Here is an 18938-nt window from a genome sequence, read left to right as displayed (position 1 = left end):
AAAAAAAAAAAAAAAAAAAAAAAAAAAACTATTATGCAACTGGAGCAAGGGCTAAAATTGCCTTTGACAGATGGGTACCTCTAAAAAAGCAGTGTAAAAAACCACTGTGTTTCAGTGATAGTATGTTTAAAACATCTCTTTAGAAAATGGTTCAAGCATTTGGCTAAAAAATCTGTAGTCATTACATGATTACCTTACATTATTTTACTTATAGTAAAAATATAGATATTACCTTTCTAAATCTTTTTAAAAAATCTTATGAAGATTGTTTTTTCATAAAAATTATCTAAAATGTTTAATAGTCTAAGCTTTTATCATTATGTAGATGAATTAAAATGATTTATAGTAAAAGAAATATGATAATATTGAATAGTATTCCATTTTAGATTATCTAAAATGTCTTATGTAATGACAAAAATTGTGGAATTATTTCCAGAGCGTGGTCCAATTAATTTACTATATGTTCCATAGTGTTTCCTATAGTTCCCTCTTTTCTGTTCCATTCTTATTTAGGTCATTACATAACTTCCAACGATACTTCCCGTCTCTGCTTGTCTACCTGCTCCGGTCCTTGCTGCCCTGCACAGCCACATTAATCTTCATGAAGTACAGTTTCTTAGGTGTCTCAGAAACATTGAACAACCCCCCACTAATAACCAACTTAATTATTACGTTTTCTTCTAGGCAATTCTTTTTCACAATTCATTGTACTACTTTTCCCCTAACTTATTTTCAAGCTTTTCTCCTGACAAGACCTTGTTTTTATATGTTCACTTATAGTCCAGGTAGATTGACCAAGTAGTTCCTTCAAGTATTGTACTTATTTCTTTTCCTTTGATATTACCTGTAGCTGACTGTCTAAATGACACTTTTGTTGGTTCCCCAGGGATAGCCGAGCAGCATGAACTAGAACTAGATGGCTGATTTTGAACTTGCTGTTCTGCTGCTGGTTGCCCGGATGATGTTGGTTGAATTATTCAATTTCTCTGGATGTAAGCTTTCATATCTAGGGCAGGAATAATACTTATACGGGTGCCAAGAAAATAACTTGAATCTATATGTATACAGCACTTAGACAAGCACCCGCCATGTGTTAAACGCTACATTGTTACAGCTTAGAGGCTATGAGCACCACTTTTCCAATCAAACTTACCAACACTGGCTCTGTCACTTACTGGCTAGGCAACTTTGAGCATATTACTTAACCTCTTCAAATCTGTTTGTAAAATGAGCATAATACCAATAAAAACATGGTTACTGCAAAATTAAGTGCTAAAGGTAAAGACCTTTGCCTAGTGTGTAGATCATAGTAACTACTTAATTATATTAGTTGCTTCTATTATAATTTTCATTATTCCCATTGTTTGTGTTGCTACTATTAATATTCTAGACTTCTAAAGAACTTGACTATACATCTAACTGCCCTAGTCTTTTCTATCCTGACTACCATAAAGTTGAAGACTATTAGTTGCTTCCCCTCCACCAAATTCCCACGTACTTACTATATCAAACAGAAAGCAGTATACCTACTTAGTTCTTCAGGCTTTCTGAGTAGAAGCAAGGCTAACAAAAAACCTTACAGATATATTTAGTTTAATGGGATTTCCAGCTGCTACTACTTCACACCCACGTTATGAGGTAAGTCAGGAAAATATCAGCATATATCTAACAATGAAGTCTGGAGTTCACCCTCACAAATTATATTCTGCCCTATATCTGTGAGCTTTGTTTTTCTCCAGCTATCTTACCTGTTTCCTTTTTAAAGCCAGGGCCTCTGCCTTTCACATTTTTACATGCTGTTAGCTTTGAAGACAGACCTATCTGGCTCTGTTATCAGGCCTATGCCTGAAATATGTATCTAATTATTAGACCCTAAAACTCCTTAATGAAAAAAACAAGAATTATGCCTCTTAACTTTTATTATTGTGATATTAAATACATAAAGTCCTAATATATAATAGACATCTAATAAAGGTGACCATCTTTTTATCCTTCATTGCCTCTGCCTGTGGAAATTAGCATAATACAGAATGGGGAGTCTATAAACATTAAAGTAAATTTAGTCAAATAGCTCAGTATCCTTTAACGTACTAACATCTTAAAGTTACTGCTAACTATATCTACTATTTAATTTAGGACTTTTGTCTCTTGTTCATCTATTTAAAAATTTTTTTTGTCAAAATCTTATTTGAAAATGAAACCATTAGTTAAGAGTAAGTTCATCTTTATCTTCTCATAATATTTATCTCAGAACATTATATATCTTTATCTTCTCATAGTATTATATATTTATATATGTAAAATTTGAAATGTTAACCTTTAGGTAACAGGAAGAGATTGATGTTTTAAACAAAGAAGTGATAAGATAAATTTAGCATTTTAGGAAAATAAATCTGATTTAATATTTGAGACAAAACAAAGAAAGAATCAAATTAAAATCTTTAGATATTTTTCAGGCTCAACTAAGTCGAAGTAGGCAAATCAGGAGGAATTCTAAATTGGAATTGTTTGATGAAATCAGGTTCGGATGCATGAGTATAAGAAGAGAGGTACTCCGAATGGAAGAGTACACACAAAATTGAAGACTGTCGAACAGATATGACAATAGAGAGAGTCAAGATTTAAGATAGTTGTGGAGATGAAAGCTGAAATTGTGGTGTTATAATAGCCCTATAAAAACTTATAATAGAAAAAATACAAAATATAGCTGGAGGAAAATTGTTAATTTGGGAGCCAATTTTAATAGAGGAGATTGCATTGTGGAAGGGAGAGGATTTGGTAGATTTATTTTAGGGGTAATATCTGCTGCCTAAGTGACATATGAAACAATCATATTCTGCTGTCTAGACCTTAAGTGTATATTTTACGTAAAAGAAAATCTCAAACAAAATCTAGATAGGAAATGATTTATATTTTTGCTTCATTATATTTACAGATCTATATGTGTAATTCTGTTCTGTACCAGATACATTGCTTAAAACATTTTAATGTATTTGGAATATAAAACAGGCACATTTTCTAAAGATCTGGTTTCAAACATATAAGGGATCAGTTCCTGCTTAATGAGTAAGGAGCTACTTTTTAACTGACTAAATCCCCAGAAATATCTCCTAAAATATTTTCCTGCCTCCAAGTGTGTTTTCTGTCTCACAGTAAACTATACTCCTGTCTGTACAACTATAACTTCTTACTTTTGGGTGAAGTCTTAGAAAGAAGTGACATGGAGGGAAGAATATTCTTACATGATTTCTATCAATCCTATTTCCAAGAAGAAACCACTCTGATAAATAAAGGAAAACTAGGGTCCTTCATTTTGTTTACACTGCTGACAAACATTTGCTTCCTTAGGAGTGTCATTAACTAAAAAATAAAAGGCAGAGGATGTGGCAGGGATTGTGTGCAGCTTCTAGAAGGCCATTAAGTTTCTAAGGAGGAAAGATAAGAGGAGAAATTTGGGCCACAGAAACTTCGTGCGTATATGTACTTGGTATAAGGGCTCAAACATTCTCATATGTCATGTTCTCAGCCTACTCCCTGTAATTTTAGAAAACCCTGAACCTCAGATCCACACGGGTGCCAGATGACTGACATGAAAGGCCCATGATTAAGTGCATTTGTGCCTTTTCTTCTCTCCTTGTAATATCCATTGGAAAAAGAGTTGTAGGGAAAGTCAGCAAATCTATGGTTGGCATTGCCAGTCGTGTGACTTTAGTTAGTTACTCTCCTAACTTTTTTTTTTGTTTTTTTTTTTGAGACGGAGTCCTCGCTCTGTCGCCCAGTGCTGGAGGGCAGTGGGCGATCTGCAGCCACTGCAAGCTCCGCCGTCCCCGGGTCACACCATTCTCGCTGCCGTCAGCCCCCGATGAGCTGGGACTACAGGCGCCCGCCAGGTCGCCCGGTCTAGTGTTTTGTTATTTTAGTAGAGACGCGGGTTCACCATGTAGCCAGGATGGTCCTGACTCCTGACCTTTCGTGATCCGCCCTCTCGCCCTCTACCCGGCCTCCCAAAGTGCTGGGATTACAGGCTTGAGCCACCGCGCCCGGCCACTCTCCTAACTTTAATTTCTCCAACATTAAATTAAAATAGTGAACTCAAAAAGACCTTTTTTTTTTTTTTTTTTTTTAACATTCAAAATGCATGAAGTCTTTTGCATTCAGGAGATTCTACATAAATGCTGCGGAGAGGTAGTGACGTCCATTAGATTATGTTCAACCCTCTTTACAGATGTGGGACACACTGAAAGACTAAGAAAGAGACAGTGAGAAAGTTCAACATCTTGACAGGCAAGGTACAGGGATTTTTGAAGTCACAAATGCATCAGCACTGTGATCACACAAGGTTCTGGTGCAGTGCAACCATCTGGCTTAGACATCTGCTTCAAGGACTTCAATAGGGAATCCTCCTAATCTCTAATTTAGTTGACTTAATTTGTCTAGTTGGGAACACCTGTAGTGCTGAATTTCTAAAATTCACCAGTATGGAAGCGTTGCAATATTCATAGTCAGTATGGCTCAGGCACCAACAAATTGAATAGGAGGTCTGACAACAACGGGTGCTCTGTACCTGCGCAGAAGGGCAAAATATATTGGCTGTGGGCACCAGTTACCATTTAGGTTGGTTATTTATTATTCTGCAAAGGTATATATTATAACTATATTATTTAATCCAAAAATATTGCAATATAAATTACAACATGGGCTAAATTACAACAAAGGGCATCAGCTTTTATTTTCAAGTAGTTTACAACATCCAGTACTGCTGCACAAGAGGAAGAAAGTGAGAACATTAGAAGCAAAATATCTCTTGTTCTCTTTGATACACAAACTCTGTGATTCTTAACATGTGAGGTTTTCTCCCCCTATACCAAGAATAGAAAAAAGTAGGAAAGGTTTCAGGGTTGTTTGTAGATGTTGAGAAGAAGAAAGAAAAGATCACTTGAAATAACAAATTACTCATCCCCCAGCAACCTGCACCTTTTATCTGGCACTCACACCAGTTGTATCTGCACATCTCCAACTCTGTTAGTATCCATGAAAGTGTAAAATAAAAACTCACTTTGTATGGATGTTTATAAGTCAGAGGTATTGCTGAAGAATGAATGTCGACATTTGAAGAAAGATGAAAAAATAAAAAGCCATCAGTATATTCTCTATTTGGTTTCTAAGCAATGCAGCCTATTCTCTATTTGGTTTCTAAGAAATACGAGGCAGAAGGAATAAACAAGCGTCCTTTCCGTGTCCTTCCTCTACCAAATTGACCCACAACATGGTTTCATATAAAGGAAACATGTGATTTTCCATCTTCTACAATGAAGACAAGTAGTCTTAACTCAAATCTTGAGATTATTACAAGTTATTGCAAAGAACATCTGCAGCTTCCCTAGTAAAAGCCGTTGGATCATAAGGTATCATAGAAAATAATCACAAATATCTGTTTCTGATAGAAGGATTTAGCAACCTCTATTTTCCACTAAATAGGGAATCCATAACAGAAAAGGTCCAAAATGTAGAAAAGATCTCAATGCTAATTAACCATTCCTATAAAGCTTTCTGCAAAGCCAGTGACAATCTTACTAAGTAGGCAATTTGTATTGACATTTTCCTTGCCAGAAAATTATAAGGGTGGTGTTGTCAAAACACAGTGATGAATGTTTTTCAGCCAACAAAATCTAAAGTGAATTTTAGGATTCTTAGGTATGATTTGTAACTCAATATAGGGTGTTAATTTTTCCGTGGGAGTATAATTGTCAAAACTATAATGAACTCAGAAGGAAAAAATGATTTAAAATTATTCATTTGTACCCAGCATAGCTTTTAAATATACCTATAGAAATAAATCAAGGTTCAACTCACTTTCATTTTTAATCCTTAGGCCATATGTATGATCAAAAGATAGAAAATAATATAGCCTAAAATATACAAATAATGTTGCAAAAAAATGGTAGAACTCCTTGAGGCTGAGATGGCAGTTTGTCATTTTTGCCACTGCTGTCCTCCCTGTGTCTACAGCAGAAATTGCATAAAGATCATGGCATTTTTTACTCCAACAGAGCCTAGAGGAAACTTTAAAATACTTTATGATATAATACTTTACAGCAGCTAGAAACCATCTCAAAATGGCACAGAGAGAAACCTATTTTCATCCTTGTAAGTGTTACAAAAGACATTAGTCATCATGTTAATTATAAAGTACAGGTTTGAATATAATTCTGAGTATTGTAGCCAATAGAAGAATCTGCATTTGTTCTAAAATGATTTAAAATTTAAACATAATGCTAGAAGAAGGCTGGCTTATTCGAATTTCAACTGCAGAAGAAGAATATGTACAATTTTAAAAGGTGACATCTTACATAACTATTGGAAATAAATGTAATATTTTAACAGTATTTACATACCTCTGCCTTTTTCTTTTCTATGAATAGTTGAACCGTAATAGTATTATGTCCACCCTATAGTTTCACAATACATTTCATTAACCTTGCATGTTTCAGTTATTTTAAATATTAGTTACATTTCAAGAAACAAAACTCTGTAATGCATCCTAGTAAATTAGTCTCTAATAAATGGGGACTAGAGCATGAAACTCAAACAAGAATGTTTAATGGAATACAAATATCCAGTCTAAAACGCTAATAAAATCTGCCTTCTTTGGGTAAAGGCTCTTGGCTATTACACAAAAAACCACACGTGGCTCCCCTCAAAATGCATTATAGACCAGGCTCATAATCTTTCCTTGCACAGAAATGGCACAAGAATTGATTTCAATTATCATTTAATACCTATTTCCCTCTCCTGTCAAAAAATGTTCCATACACATGAAACTGAGGGTTGGCAGCCTGAACTCATTTATGGAACTTTTAAAGACTATTGATTTACCATTGAATTTTCTAGTTCTCTCATTGTTACTGGAAGGATGCCTCAGAGTCTGAATTAGATGATAGGAAAGGCTGGAATGCTGATAGGCTTACTCAAGGCTGATGAAAAGAGAAACTTCTCAAAAATTTGTCAAAATGCATTTTATAAATTAGGTTAGCATGATTGATTATAGAGTCAAAATTTCTCATGTCGTGCTGAACTGAATTTTAGTTATATCTCTTCTTGCTTTGTTGTGCCCCAATACATCTCCTTGATGTCTGGGTGTTAACCCTTAGAGAAAATATGAAATAATTTAAAAATAAATTAAACATATGTCTTTAGAAACTAGAAACTGTTTTGTATACCTGAAGTCTTTGTTTTGTTTTGATCTGCTTTTTAAAAAGCTATACACCAACATATGAGTTACAAGGGAGGGCTTATATAAGCAGACTTTTATGCTGTCAGTATGTTTCCATAGGGTGAAATGTTCTGACAGACACTGTGTGCCTTTACATGCACGTAACAGTAACCTTTGTTACTGTTACACTATATAACCTTTGTTAAAAGGACAGCATTTCCACAAGGAATAGCATACTTATTAACAGCACTAACTTGGTTCTAGCTAAGCAGAGAACAGACTTTTAGTACCAGAAGGAAACTAAGGTTACACAGTTTTTTCTTTAAACACTGTCTCACTGCTCTGTCCCCCTTAGAGATGTGTATTTTCCTATAAATGTTGCCATTATTTTCCTCTTCAGGGTGGGATGCAAAGTTTATGGGGCCTCAAAACTATATAATTTTGCATTCTCTGTTTAAGAAAAAGATTTAAAAAATTATGTATACATAGTTGGCAGGAAAGTGAATATTTATTTTGAATGAGAAAAGCAATAACAAGCAACTGTAAATTTTCTAAACCTGAAAATACTATTAACATCACAAAATCTAGAAAACAATACAGAATTTCTGTTTTGTTAGTCAATGAATCCCTATGCTTTTTGGAGGTCTACGTTTTGATCATCTTCTAATATGAAAATAATTTTGATAATATTTTCTATAGAGAAGAAAGAAAATTAAGGATTTTTTTCTTTAGCTGGTTGATAGAAAAAAAATAGAGTTGTTACAGATAGTTTTTAAAAGTGCATTTCTGTTTCACAACTCATTGCTAGTTATGTTATAGCCATTAGCATTATTCTGATATTTGGGGAAACTTCTGTCAAGTCTGTTTCATAGCTGAGCTGAATGATTTGAAAGAGTTGTCCACAGAGCATAATCTGGCCCAATACAATTCAAACCTTATTTCTCCTCCACTAATCACATCTTTCCTGTATCAGTGTTGTAGTTCAAAATCGATAGCCGTAAAACCTCTATCTGTGAATACTTGGGTCACAACGCTAGGTGAGATGGTAGGAGTATTCCTGGAAATATTTCTACAACAGAACAGTAGCAATATCTAAATAATGCAAACAAAATATTTCTCTAAACCCAAACTAAATAAATGTCTAACTCTTCTTCACAGATAGTCATGCCCCCTCTACCATCATTTGACCCAAAGGGCAGTGTGATAGGTGGGGATGTCACCTGGGGATTGCAGGTAAAATACCTTACTTTTGCAACAAAGAGTGATGACCATGTAAACACATTTATAATCCCCTCCCACAGCCATGGAGGGAGCTTCTTTAGCATCAAAGTCACTCCTTCACTGTCCACCCCTCCCCATTATGGCCTTCCTTCCTGTGCCTCTTCCTTTAACCATTCCCATGTACAAACACATTTTTGAGTGAGGCCTGCTTGGTTTTTCTTACTCTTTCCAAATGCACTTGCCATCAAACCCTATTGTTTTTACCTTCAGCTTTACCTTTGGCCTGAATACTTCCAGTCTCATCCCTGTCGTCATAGGTAGGACCACATCTCAGTAAGCCTCACTATTGTTAATTCCCTAAATCTTCTCCTTTCTTCATCCTCTTCTTTAATCTACCCTAGACAACTAAGAATTATGAAATTCCCCAAAACCTCAGGTTACCTTCTGCTATGAAATCTTCAGGTGGCATTTTATTATAAGTGAAGTTACAACCTCAGCCTTGAGGGTATATGTAACTCTTCTCTACTTTTCTCTCCATTATTTCCCTGCTATCTTAAAGAAATTCTATTTCACCAAATTGTTCTTCCAGATTCTTTAGACTTGCTTTGAAAGTTTCCTTTTCTTGTCTTTGCTCTTACCATCCCTTCTGCATGGAGTTTTCTCCCTCTTCTCTCTGCTTCTAAATGTTATAACTATTATCCTGGTCTCCTTGCAGTTGTTTTTCTTACCCTCTTAGAGGTTTTCTAAAACAGCCATATAGCCATCAGTGATAATTCCCTTTACTGGAGCAGGCATATTTTCTATTTGGTACTTATTATATGCTGTATTGTACTGTCATAATATATATGTTTATATATGTATTAGCATGCATATGTATAACCTTTTCCCCTAAATATCATAAGTAGGTTCAATTCAAAGCACTTTACTTAGTACTGAAAAGATAAGGCAAATTTAAGAAACACTGCCTTTAGGATGTATAAAATCTTGTAAGTGAGATGAGATAATAGCAAATGACTTCTAATAGAGGGAGAGTAAGATAAGAGCCCTATATAGCAAATGCATATATGTTAATTGTTGGACTAATGCTGTCTCTCCCACTAGATGGCATACTTTTTAGAGTACAGTTTCTCTTTAACTACAGTTTGTATATTTCCAGCACTTAGTTTCTGGAGGTATTGAGTTCTCTGTAGTTGGAGGTATTCATGTAGGTATAAATACTGGGAGATGTCCTAAGTACTGCTGAGAGGACTAAAACACTGGCTAGTGGTCTAGATGGGAGTATGAAGTACAACTGATCTGTGTGAAACGGTGTGAGTTCTCTGTGAGACAGTACTCTACAGGATACTTTATGGTTCTTTACCAAGAGGAAACACAATGCATCAGGTAGAGAGGTTGTAGAGACAGAAAAGTGGATGTAATTCTCAGTTCCAAGCTTCAGTTTCTTTACCTACTAAAATAGTAAAATCTAAAACTAGTTGCTAGTATTATCCTGAGATTAAGAGAGTTAATATACAGTGACTGGAACCTAGGAGGTATTCAAAAGTTTTAGTTTTAATTTATTCTCTTTTAGCACTGGTAGAGCTGATAATGCTTAATATTTTGTCCTATGGAAGCTTTTGTTGAAATATTATTTTTGATTCAGCAAATCTACTTCAATCATGAAGATGGATCTACAAAATGTAAATATACCGTCTTAGCAGAAGGTCAATGAAAAAAAGCTTTAAAATATTTAAAGTCTGGGTTACGATGTGTAACACACTAAAATTCAAAAAAACTTTTAAGACTCAGCTAACACTAATGATGGTTTTAAACAGCATTCTCAATTACAGTAAGCTGTTTCTTGTCAGGCCAGCTGCCAGGAGTGGATTTGATTACCTAAATACATTCTATGTGGTCAGAAATTTAACACTGAAAACCCAGCAGGGGAGAAAGAAGTCTGAAGAGTGAATTGACTCATAGTGTGATTTACAATAAAAGGAAGCTTTTCTAAGAAATTTTATCTGAAAGTTAAGAACTCCTTTGAGATTTTCACCATCAACTCAGCATGGTGCTATTATTTTGTTATTGAAACACTTAAACTTTTGTTTTTCTTACCCCTTGCAGAGGAATCAATAGTCTAAAATTAGAGCAGAGAGTAGCAGCTCTTGAGTGCTAATCGGGGTTGGGCACTAAGGATTTCAAAGATTGCAGCCAGCAGCCTATCAGCCACGTATTAAACCTTACTCATTAAATTGCTTTTAGAAACAAAAATAATGAAAATATAATACAGGACAGGTTTTCATAAAATATGCTATAAACAGTTTTCAAAATATATCTATATACTTTTACTATTATCAATAGTATGTTCTCCTAGATAGATTTTGGGATGTCTGCCAAGCTCATAATACTTTTCCTCTCTAAAATTAGTGTCTCTCCATGTTGGGGCTGGGTCCCCAGTAACTATGTTTATATTGTGCAAACTTCTCCCCTCTCCTCCCCTCCCCTTGCCATTGGTGACTGATGAGTGGTAGATCCCAGACCTAATTTCAATTGACTTCTTCCCTATAGTTAGAGGTGACTGACTAGTGCTAGACACCTGACAACCCTGGCTGAATGCCATTTTCCCATCGAGGATATGGAACAGAATGGACAGGCTAGTATCTGTTGGTGACTAGAGCTGAACAGAAAAACATGGCAGCCCTGGGTGGAGGTATTTTACCACATGTAAGTCACATTGTCAGAGGAGCCAAGAAAAAAAAAAAAATCCAGTATGTAGATAAAATGGAATGGAAACACATGCAGAGAAAACAGAGATGAGATAAAAGAGAGATTCCTTATAGTTTTCTAATTCCCTTTTTATATTTATTTATTTATTTATTTATTTATTTATTTATTTATTGAGACAGATATTCTGTCACCCAGGTTGGAGTGCAGTGGCACGATCTCGGCTCACTGCAAGCTCTGCCTCCCGAGTTTAAGCAATTCTCCTGCCTCAGCCTCCTGAGTAGCTGGGACTATAGGCACATGCCACCATGCCCGGCTAACTTTTTGTATTTTTAGTAGAGACAGGGTTTCACCATGTTAGCCAGGATGGTCTCAATCTCCTGACTTCATGATCCACCTGTCTCGGCCTACCAAAGTGCTGGGATTACAGGCGTGAGCCACCGCACCCGTTTGGTACAGACCTTTCTTAAGCCCAGATGGAATTCCTGGCATTCGTATGGCAGGATTTTATGAACTTATATTCATATGACACTTCCTCCAAAGCCAGCTTTTTAAAACTTTTACTAAATGAAGTTGAAAGTGCATCTGCTTTTTGCAATCAATAATGCCTGATTCACAAAAAATAGATTATAAGTATCTATGACTTCAAAGCGTCCATAACTTATCACAAACAAAAATTAAAGAATATTATATATGATAAAATGTTTTGTAATAGTTACCTTTTACTGAATACCAACAACATTCTAGGTATTTACACATGCTTATAAGTGCTTATGAATATTAATTTTTAATCTTCAATAGAGTCTTGAGAGGCTGAAACAATTATTCCCATTAGATAGAAGAGAAATCCAAACCTCAAAGTGTTTATAAAATTACACAGGTAGTGTCAAAGCTAGAATTCAGACCTTGAGATGCTGCTGTTTTGAAATGCCACATCTTGTCCACCCAGTGACACTTAGGAATCTCAGACTGAACCTTCAACTTCCCTTGTGATATCTTCATTTCAATAAACAATGTCTCAATTTAATCCTGTCATTCAGTCTAATCACCTTCACTTTATAAAAACATTCCTTTACTCCTCTTTCTTTCACACATCCACATATTTTCCATCATCAAATCTTAACAGATGATTTTTGCAGTACACTTAGAATTGAACATCCTCTTATCCCTTCCATCATCCTGTCATGGGGTGGGTGCGGGGGCACCGCAACCAGGTAACAGTCTCCTTGTTTCCACTTGTGTGCCTACCTCCACCCTCATGTTCTATTATCCATGGTGTAGGCAGAATAAACCTTTTAAAATATAAATCTAATCATGCCACTTTCCTCCTCCGCACCCTCCAACAGCACCATGAATTGGACTGTCCACTGCCCCAGTGTTATTTGCTACCTCTCCCTCACACATTCTGCTCCAGCTTTAATGTCCTCCTTGCTGATCCCCAAATATTTCAAACAGGTTCCACTTCAGGGCATTTATGCTTGCAGTTTTCTCTACCAGGAATAAGTGTTTACAGAGGCAGCCACTGGCCAAGACCCTCAATTATTTTAAGCATTTGCTCAAATGCCTCCACTTCAGTGAGACCTTCCCTAACCACCCATTTTCTGGCAGTGGACTCTCCTCATCTCTCTCTAGAGCACTTATCTCTACCTCACTAATTTTTATTCATTTGTTTACATATGTTTGTTTTCTGTCTCTTCCCACTAAAATGTAAGCTTTATGAAAGCAGACATTTGGTTTGCTTTGTTCACAGATATGTCTCCAGGACCTTGAGAACACACCTAAAATAAGATGGCGGCTCAGTGACCCCTGACTGACTGAATAGATAAAAGCAAGTGGGTTCTTTAAAATCTAAGTAATAATTTCAGATTACTTAATATTTAATATTTTGCTATTTTCTGTTATCTTTTCTAAGGAACATCCTCATCTCCTATATTTTCCCATTCAGAATATAACCCTTTTCACCCACATTTCCATAAACTCTTTATGCTTTTGTTGATTACTCTTGACTCATATTCTAGTGATGTATTCACTATAAATTGGAATGCACATGAAAGGCTACCATTGTTTTGCCAGTCTTCTCTTTCACAGTCCCAAATATGCTGTGTAAATTCTTCTATTAATAACAATGTTAACTACTATTACCTGAAAAGTTTTTCTCTCTTCTTAATTTTTAAAAACTGATCTGTTTAAGCCTCTATTTGGAGGACAAAAACACCATAGTGACAACGTACATAAAGATTGTTGAGCTTAACAGTTCCTCAAAGATAAACAGTGATCCTGCCACCCTTGTTGTAGATTTTTAATTCATTTAAACAAGTACTTATTTTTCACATACTATGTCTCTGGCAAGAAATGGCAGAACTAGGGCTAGTCCCTGAGTTTTTTTGACTTGTGGGTTTGTTTGCAGAGTAGAATATGATTTCTGTTTCTAGTTTTGCAATTTTAAGATTGTCTAAGTTTTTAAATATTGATACTTGATGTAGTAAAGATGCTTAGATGAACACATTTCATCTGTTCTAGTAGAAGTGGATTTTTACACTTACTTCACTCTTATAGATAATAGTCAATATTTCATATTTAAGCAGTAACATTATTCCTAAAAATGAATACATGATAAAATTAATATACTCTTAGTAATACCTATAAACTATATTCACTTTATTTTATAGCTAAGTTTTGACTATTAACCAGTCCATATGTTTTGAGTGCCCCATATGTGACAGTAACTGTATTTGACGAGTTTATGTTTAATGAGCAATCATTTATACAAGACGTTGAACAGGACAGCACGCTTATGGACAGTTGCATGAAACAAATACCTAGATCAGGAGGTGGACATGCTAGAGAGGTTAAAGGCAAAATAAATCTTTTTCATAGTACAATGATCTGGCTTGCATCAGTTAAATTTAACATTTACAGAAGACTGCTTATTGTTACACTGTTAGTAAATTTTCCCTTTTCACAAGTTTCACAATCTAGTCTGAGAAATGAACACAGGGACCACAATGTAATTAGTGGAATACTGACAATCAGAACTAAAGGTTAAAAGATGTTTAGATACATAAGATAACCAAAAGATATAGTAGATAGGAAAGGAGGGGGATGCTTGGAAACACTGCATTTCATCTGTTCATTGTATACTTTTTTGAATTTTTTATGCCAATCCCATCTTTAACATGGTGAAAGAAAGAGTCAGGATATATAAATGAAAGACCAGCCACACGGTCTTACAATATTCCCAAAGTGTATAATATAATCATATTATATTTGTCAAATATTTCTGAGTTTTATGCTAATCTTTATCAAGTTCCAGAAATCTCTGAATACATGGCAATTCACCTTTTGTTTATAATTATTTCTCATTTGAAATCTGATCAAACTTCCTAAGGATAAGAAAGCCTCGGGATAGTTTGGTTCTTAAAATACAAGCTCTTTAACTAGCACTAACAGTGATGATACCTGTAAAACAAAACCTTTTCTCAAAATGCTCTCATTTAAATGCACTGCTTAAATTCTGTTGCAAATGACATTCGTTTCTGTAACAAACATTACCTGCTATATTCACAGTATATGAACAGTTTGAGATGTAGCTTGTTAACTAATCAATTTAACTCATCCTTACAACTGATTTCTTGAGAGTACTTACATATTCTTCATAAGCTTCATGGGCTGGAGGAGGAGGCGCCCTGAATCCTGGCACTGTTGGTGCCCCCCGGGCTCGAGGGGTAGGGACACCTCTTGCTACAGGTGGCACTGGAAGGGCTCCACGGGTTACAGTACTTCCTCGAGGGGTGAGAACACCTCGTCCAGGTGGTGGGGGAGGAGGAATGGCACCCCCACGGCCCCTAAGAGAAACAAGTCATGTATAGATGAGAAACAGGTGATGCGAGAAAAGAGCCTATTACAGAAAAAGCTTTCCTCTCACAGCCTCCATACAATGAAAGAAATACAAATTTCTCTCTCTCTCTCTCAATGTGTGTGTGTGTTTAATAGAAATTATATAAGATACAAAGTGTGTTGATATCTATAGAAGACAATAATTGTAAATACTATGATTAGTTCTTGTAAAAACCATGTAAAATACTTTGTTATTGTCTTTTACATAACTAAAAACTCAAAGCAAAGAAAAAAACAAACAAACAAAAACCCACTCTGAATATAACCCTATTAAATTCCAAATTCTCCAAGAAGACACAAATCAGAGCATTGTCTGATATATGACTCACTGGACCATCTCTGAAACTGAGCAGCTAGATGTCTACATCTCCTCTATGCTGGGGATCATAGACAGTGATGGACAATGCTGTCATTCACCAAAAAAAAAAAAAAAAAAAAAAAAAAAAAAAAAAAAAAGTTGTCTGCACTTAAATAAAATGTGGAAGTCTAACCATAGTGATATCATTTTATTACAGGGGCTTAAGTTTGAGGTCACTTGAAATCACAACTCTTTGTCACTGATTTATCATCATGCATGTAACCCCCTGAGCTGGTGCTGTTCCTGACAGAACATATTTTCTAATGGTAACTACGGTGTTAGAGGAATACTTTAGTATCTGTAATAAAAATAATCGACTGAATACTTTGTATTGCAGTTCTTGATACAAAATTAGCTTGCAATAAAAGTGTAAGATCAAACGGTTGTAGCCAATTTTTGTGGTATTTTGAAGCTTTTAGAAAGGTTGAGTGTTTGTCTGAAGTCTTTGGGCAAAAGCACAGTTATTTCACTTTTTATTATGTCTGAAAGGTTGGCCTCTAGATAGCACTGCTTTCAGTGGGAACACTAAAGCTTTGGAAAAAAAAAATGATGATCATTGGGATGTCAACAATCACAGTATTTGGCTGTAGCCACATATGTGGACGTAGGTTATGCTGTCTGCTATGAATAGCAGTCAGATTGCTCTTTCTTGCTTAAAATAAAAGTGAGCTTTTATGAGTGAAGAATACCAATGCGGGAAAAGCCTTTAAAATTTTTGAATAGCTTATAGAGCTGATGAATAGAGAAATGATCAAAGAACTTATTGTGAGTCTAATGTATAAAGAATACTCTCCTAGATTGGGAGAGGGTGAAACACAAAGATCCAGAGGCCCAGTGCTGGCTTCAAGTACAACATGGCTGAGAATACAGTATTCTGTATTATCATGATAATATATAAAGGGATGTAAAAACCAGTTTTGCCTTCACTGCTCCTCCAAGCACATTTCTGTTTCCTCATAAGCAAGATGAGCATATGTCCAGGTTTTAGAACTGTTGTCCTAGCTTCCTGTTCAGTTTAGCATTTTAACACTCTCAAAAGTATCCATGTGTGGACAATAAATTATATGGTCACCCTACTGTAAACTATATGCACAAGTCTTCACTATACCATTGAATAGTCATGGGTAAGTATTATAATTACCCAGGCTTGAGGTAGATATATTTTTCTAATGAGTAAAATGCAGATTTCTAATTTTTTCGTACTTCCTTCTGCTCTAATATTATATGATGCTCATCATATAAAATCTAATTTTCCATTTTCTTCCTTCATCAACTGACTACCAGACACAGCCCTAGCAAACCTGTCTCCTGAACCTGACTCATTACCTCTTATCCACTATGTTCTTTCCCTGGAATATTAACCTCCTTGTTCTCTCCTCCAACTTAATTCACATCACTTTTTTTTAGGATACTGCCCCTGGCTAAAACCACACCACAGTATCCTTTCCTTTATTTGTCTGACTTCCTCTACCTTTCTGAACTGAATGTTATCAGTCTAGTTCTTGCTTTCACCCCTCTATTGAAAGTGCTCTTGGCTGAGATCACCAGTAGCCTACTGATTTCCAAATCCACTAGATTTCTTTACAGTTTCCATGCCACAGCACATTTCTACTATTTTTAAGATTGTGGACCATTATCTGGAAAATGTTTCTTTGGACTTTTATGACTCTGCTTTTCTCTACTTTTCCTCATTCTTCCTTCTTACTCCTTATCCTCTTTCACTGGCTTCTATTCCTGGACCCACTTTGGAATCTGGATGTACCCAATTTCTATCCTTGATCTCATGGTTGTACCCTGCAATCTCTACCTCTGATGATGACTATAATCTCTTTCTTCCTAACACAATGCCATATCTTGGCTTGTCTTCCTTATATCAGAAGTTTCTTAACTTGCCTGCATGTTAAAGTTACTTGAGAATCTTTTGAAAATTCCAAATTCCAGGCCATATCCTAGGCCAATTAAACCATAATCTCTGGAGACAGGGAGCTCCCAGCGATTCCAAAATACAGGCCAATTTGGGAACCACTGCCTTAAAAGAATACTCTAATTTAAGCATCTTGACAAGCTTGTCATGTGGGCAGTTCTAAACTATTTTAAACACAAGTTGAGATATTAAGGCATGGAGGGTACAAGTTACCTGCCCAAGGTCACACCAGCCATCCACAGAGCTCAGATTATTTACAGGAATAATTATATTCTTCATTTAATTTGATCCTTCACCTACTCTTAATGATATCATCAATTTCTCATCAATCTAGACACCAAAAATTTATCTTTCTCTTGGGGAACCCTTCTTATCCAACATCTAATTGGCATTAATTCATATAAATGTTAATCTCTAATCCGGCCCTATCCCTGTCTATTACAAATGCTGCTCATTTTTATCTGCCTTGGATGATGGACTCATTTTCTCATTGGCTCCCTTGCTATAAGATGGTTTCTCTGTCTCTGTCTCTCTCTCTCAATCACTGTAATTCTTCTGCATCATCTACAGTGATAACTGAGTAGTCTTTCATATAAATAAATATGATTACTCTCCTCTTTAAAAAAACTCTATTAGTTCTATGTATTAGTTCTCAATGTGGTAAACAAAAGCCTTCAAAATTTATCCCTAATGTTTCATTTTCCAGTGACTGTACTCACTGCAACATGTGGTGATATGTGTTAGAGATGTCATATATTTTCATTCATCAATTATGCAAAATAAATTATTATTACAATATATAGATGTAATGCTTTATTCTCTGTTGCACATTATTATTGGAAAATTAAAGTTATAGATAGGATTATTGAAATGTAAATTGTTTTAATTAAATATATTTTCAACAAATTATATTTTAAAAATATTCTAGACATCATCTTTTTTAATATAAGTGTAATTAAATAACTTCATAAAGTAAAAATTTCATGACTTAATTCAAATTAGCAACCATTAACTCATGCAAAGTTCTCTTATTAATATGATTTTCTATTTTGCAAGGCTATTTTCTTACTCATTTTATATTGTAGATACAGTTTATCATACTGTTTGAAATAGAAGACAATTTCATTTCCTCTCATTAATGCTAGCACCACTAATGATATCAGTACAGCACTGGAAGTGAAATTTAATTTTTAATGTTAATTTTATTTTATTTTTATGTATATAGTATCAGATCTGTATGTTATATGAGATTAAACAGTAAAATCTTTCAATCAAATTTTTCTTCTAAGAAGATATATTAAAATCCAGACCATAATGCACTATCCTATATTCAATTATTTAAATGGATTAAAATCTTAGAATAAGGCTTCTCTGGAATTAAAATCTTATATGGTCCACTCAAAAATGCCAGATGCAAAATTCTACTAAGGGATATCAATAACAAAACAAAATCTATTACTATGATGATTTCATACTATCAAATGCAGATAAATTCATTATTTTAATGCCCCCCCATTTTAAGGCATATGAAATAGAAAAGTGTGTGCCCTCCTCAGGCATCCTAAATATATACTTAGTTTCTTTTTTTTTTTTATTATTATTATATTTTAAGTTCTAGGGTA

At 35.0% G+C, this 18938-nt stretch overlaps 1 protein-coding gene across 1 annotated transcript in view; it reads right to left on the bottom strand.

Moving 5' to 3' along the window:
* KHDRBS2 (KH RNA binding domain containing, signal transduction associated 2) overlaps positions 1 to 18938 on the bottom strand; it is a gene marked incomplete at its 5' end in the record, with an annotated part of 503373 nt that overhangs the window by 181403 nt on the left and 303032 nt on the right. The window contains one exon of the mRNA XM_017869369.1: positions 14784 to 14982. Coding sequence (XP_017724858.1) covers positions 14784 to 14982 — 199 coding nt within the window. The remainder of the gene's footprint in view (positions 1 to 14783; positions 14983 to 18938) is intronic.

The sequence above is a fragment of the Rhinopithecus bieti genome, unplaced genomic scaffold (genome assembly GCF_001698545.2).
Source record: "Rhinopithecus bieti isolate Rb0 unplaced genomic scaffold, ASM169854v2 scaffold_4749, whole genome shotgun sequence".
Classification (NCBI taxonomy): Eukaryota; Metazoa; Chordata; class Mammalia; order Primates; family Cercopithecidae; genus Rhinopithecus; species Rhinopithecus bieti.
This window is presented reverse-complemented; position numbering and strand designations above follow the sequence as displayed.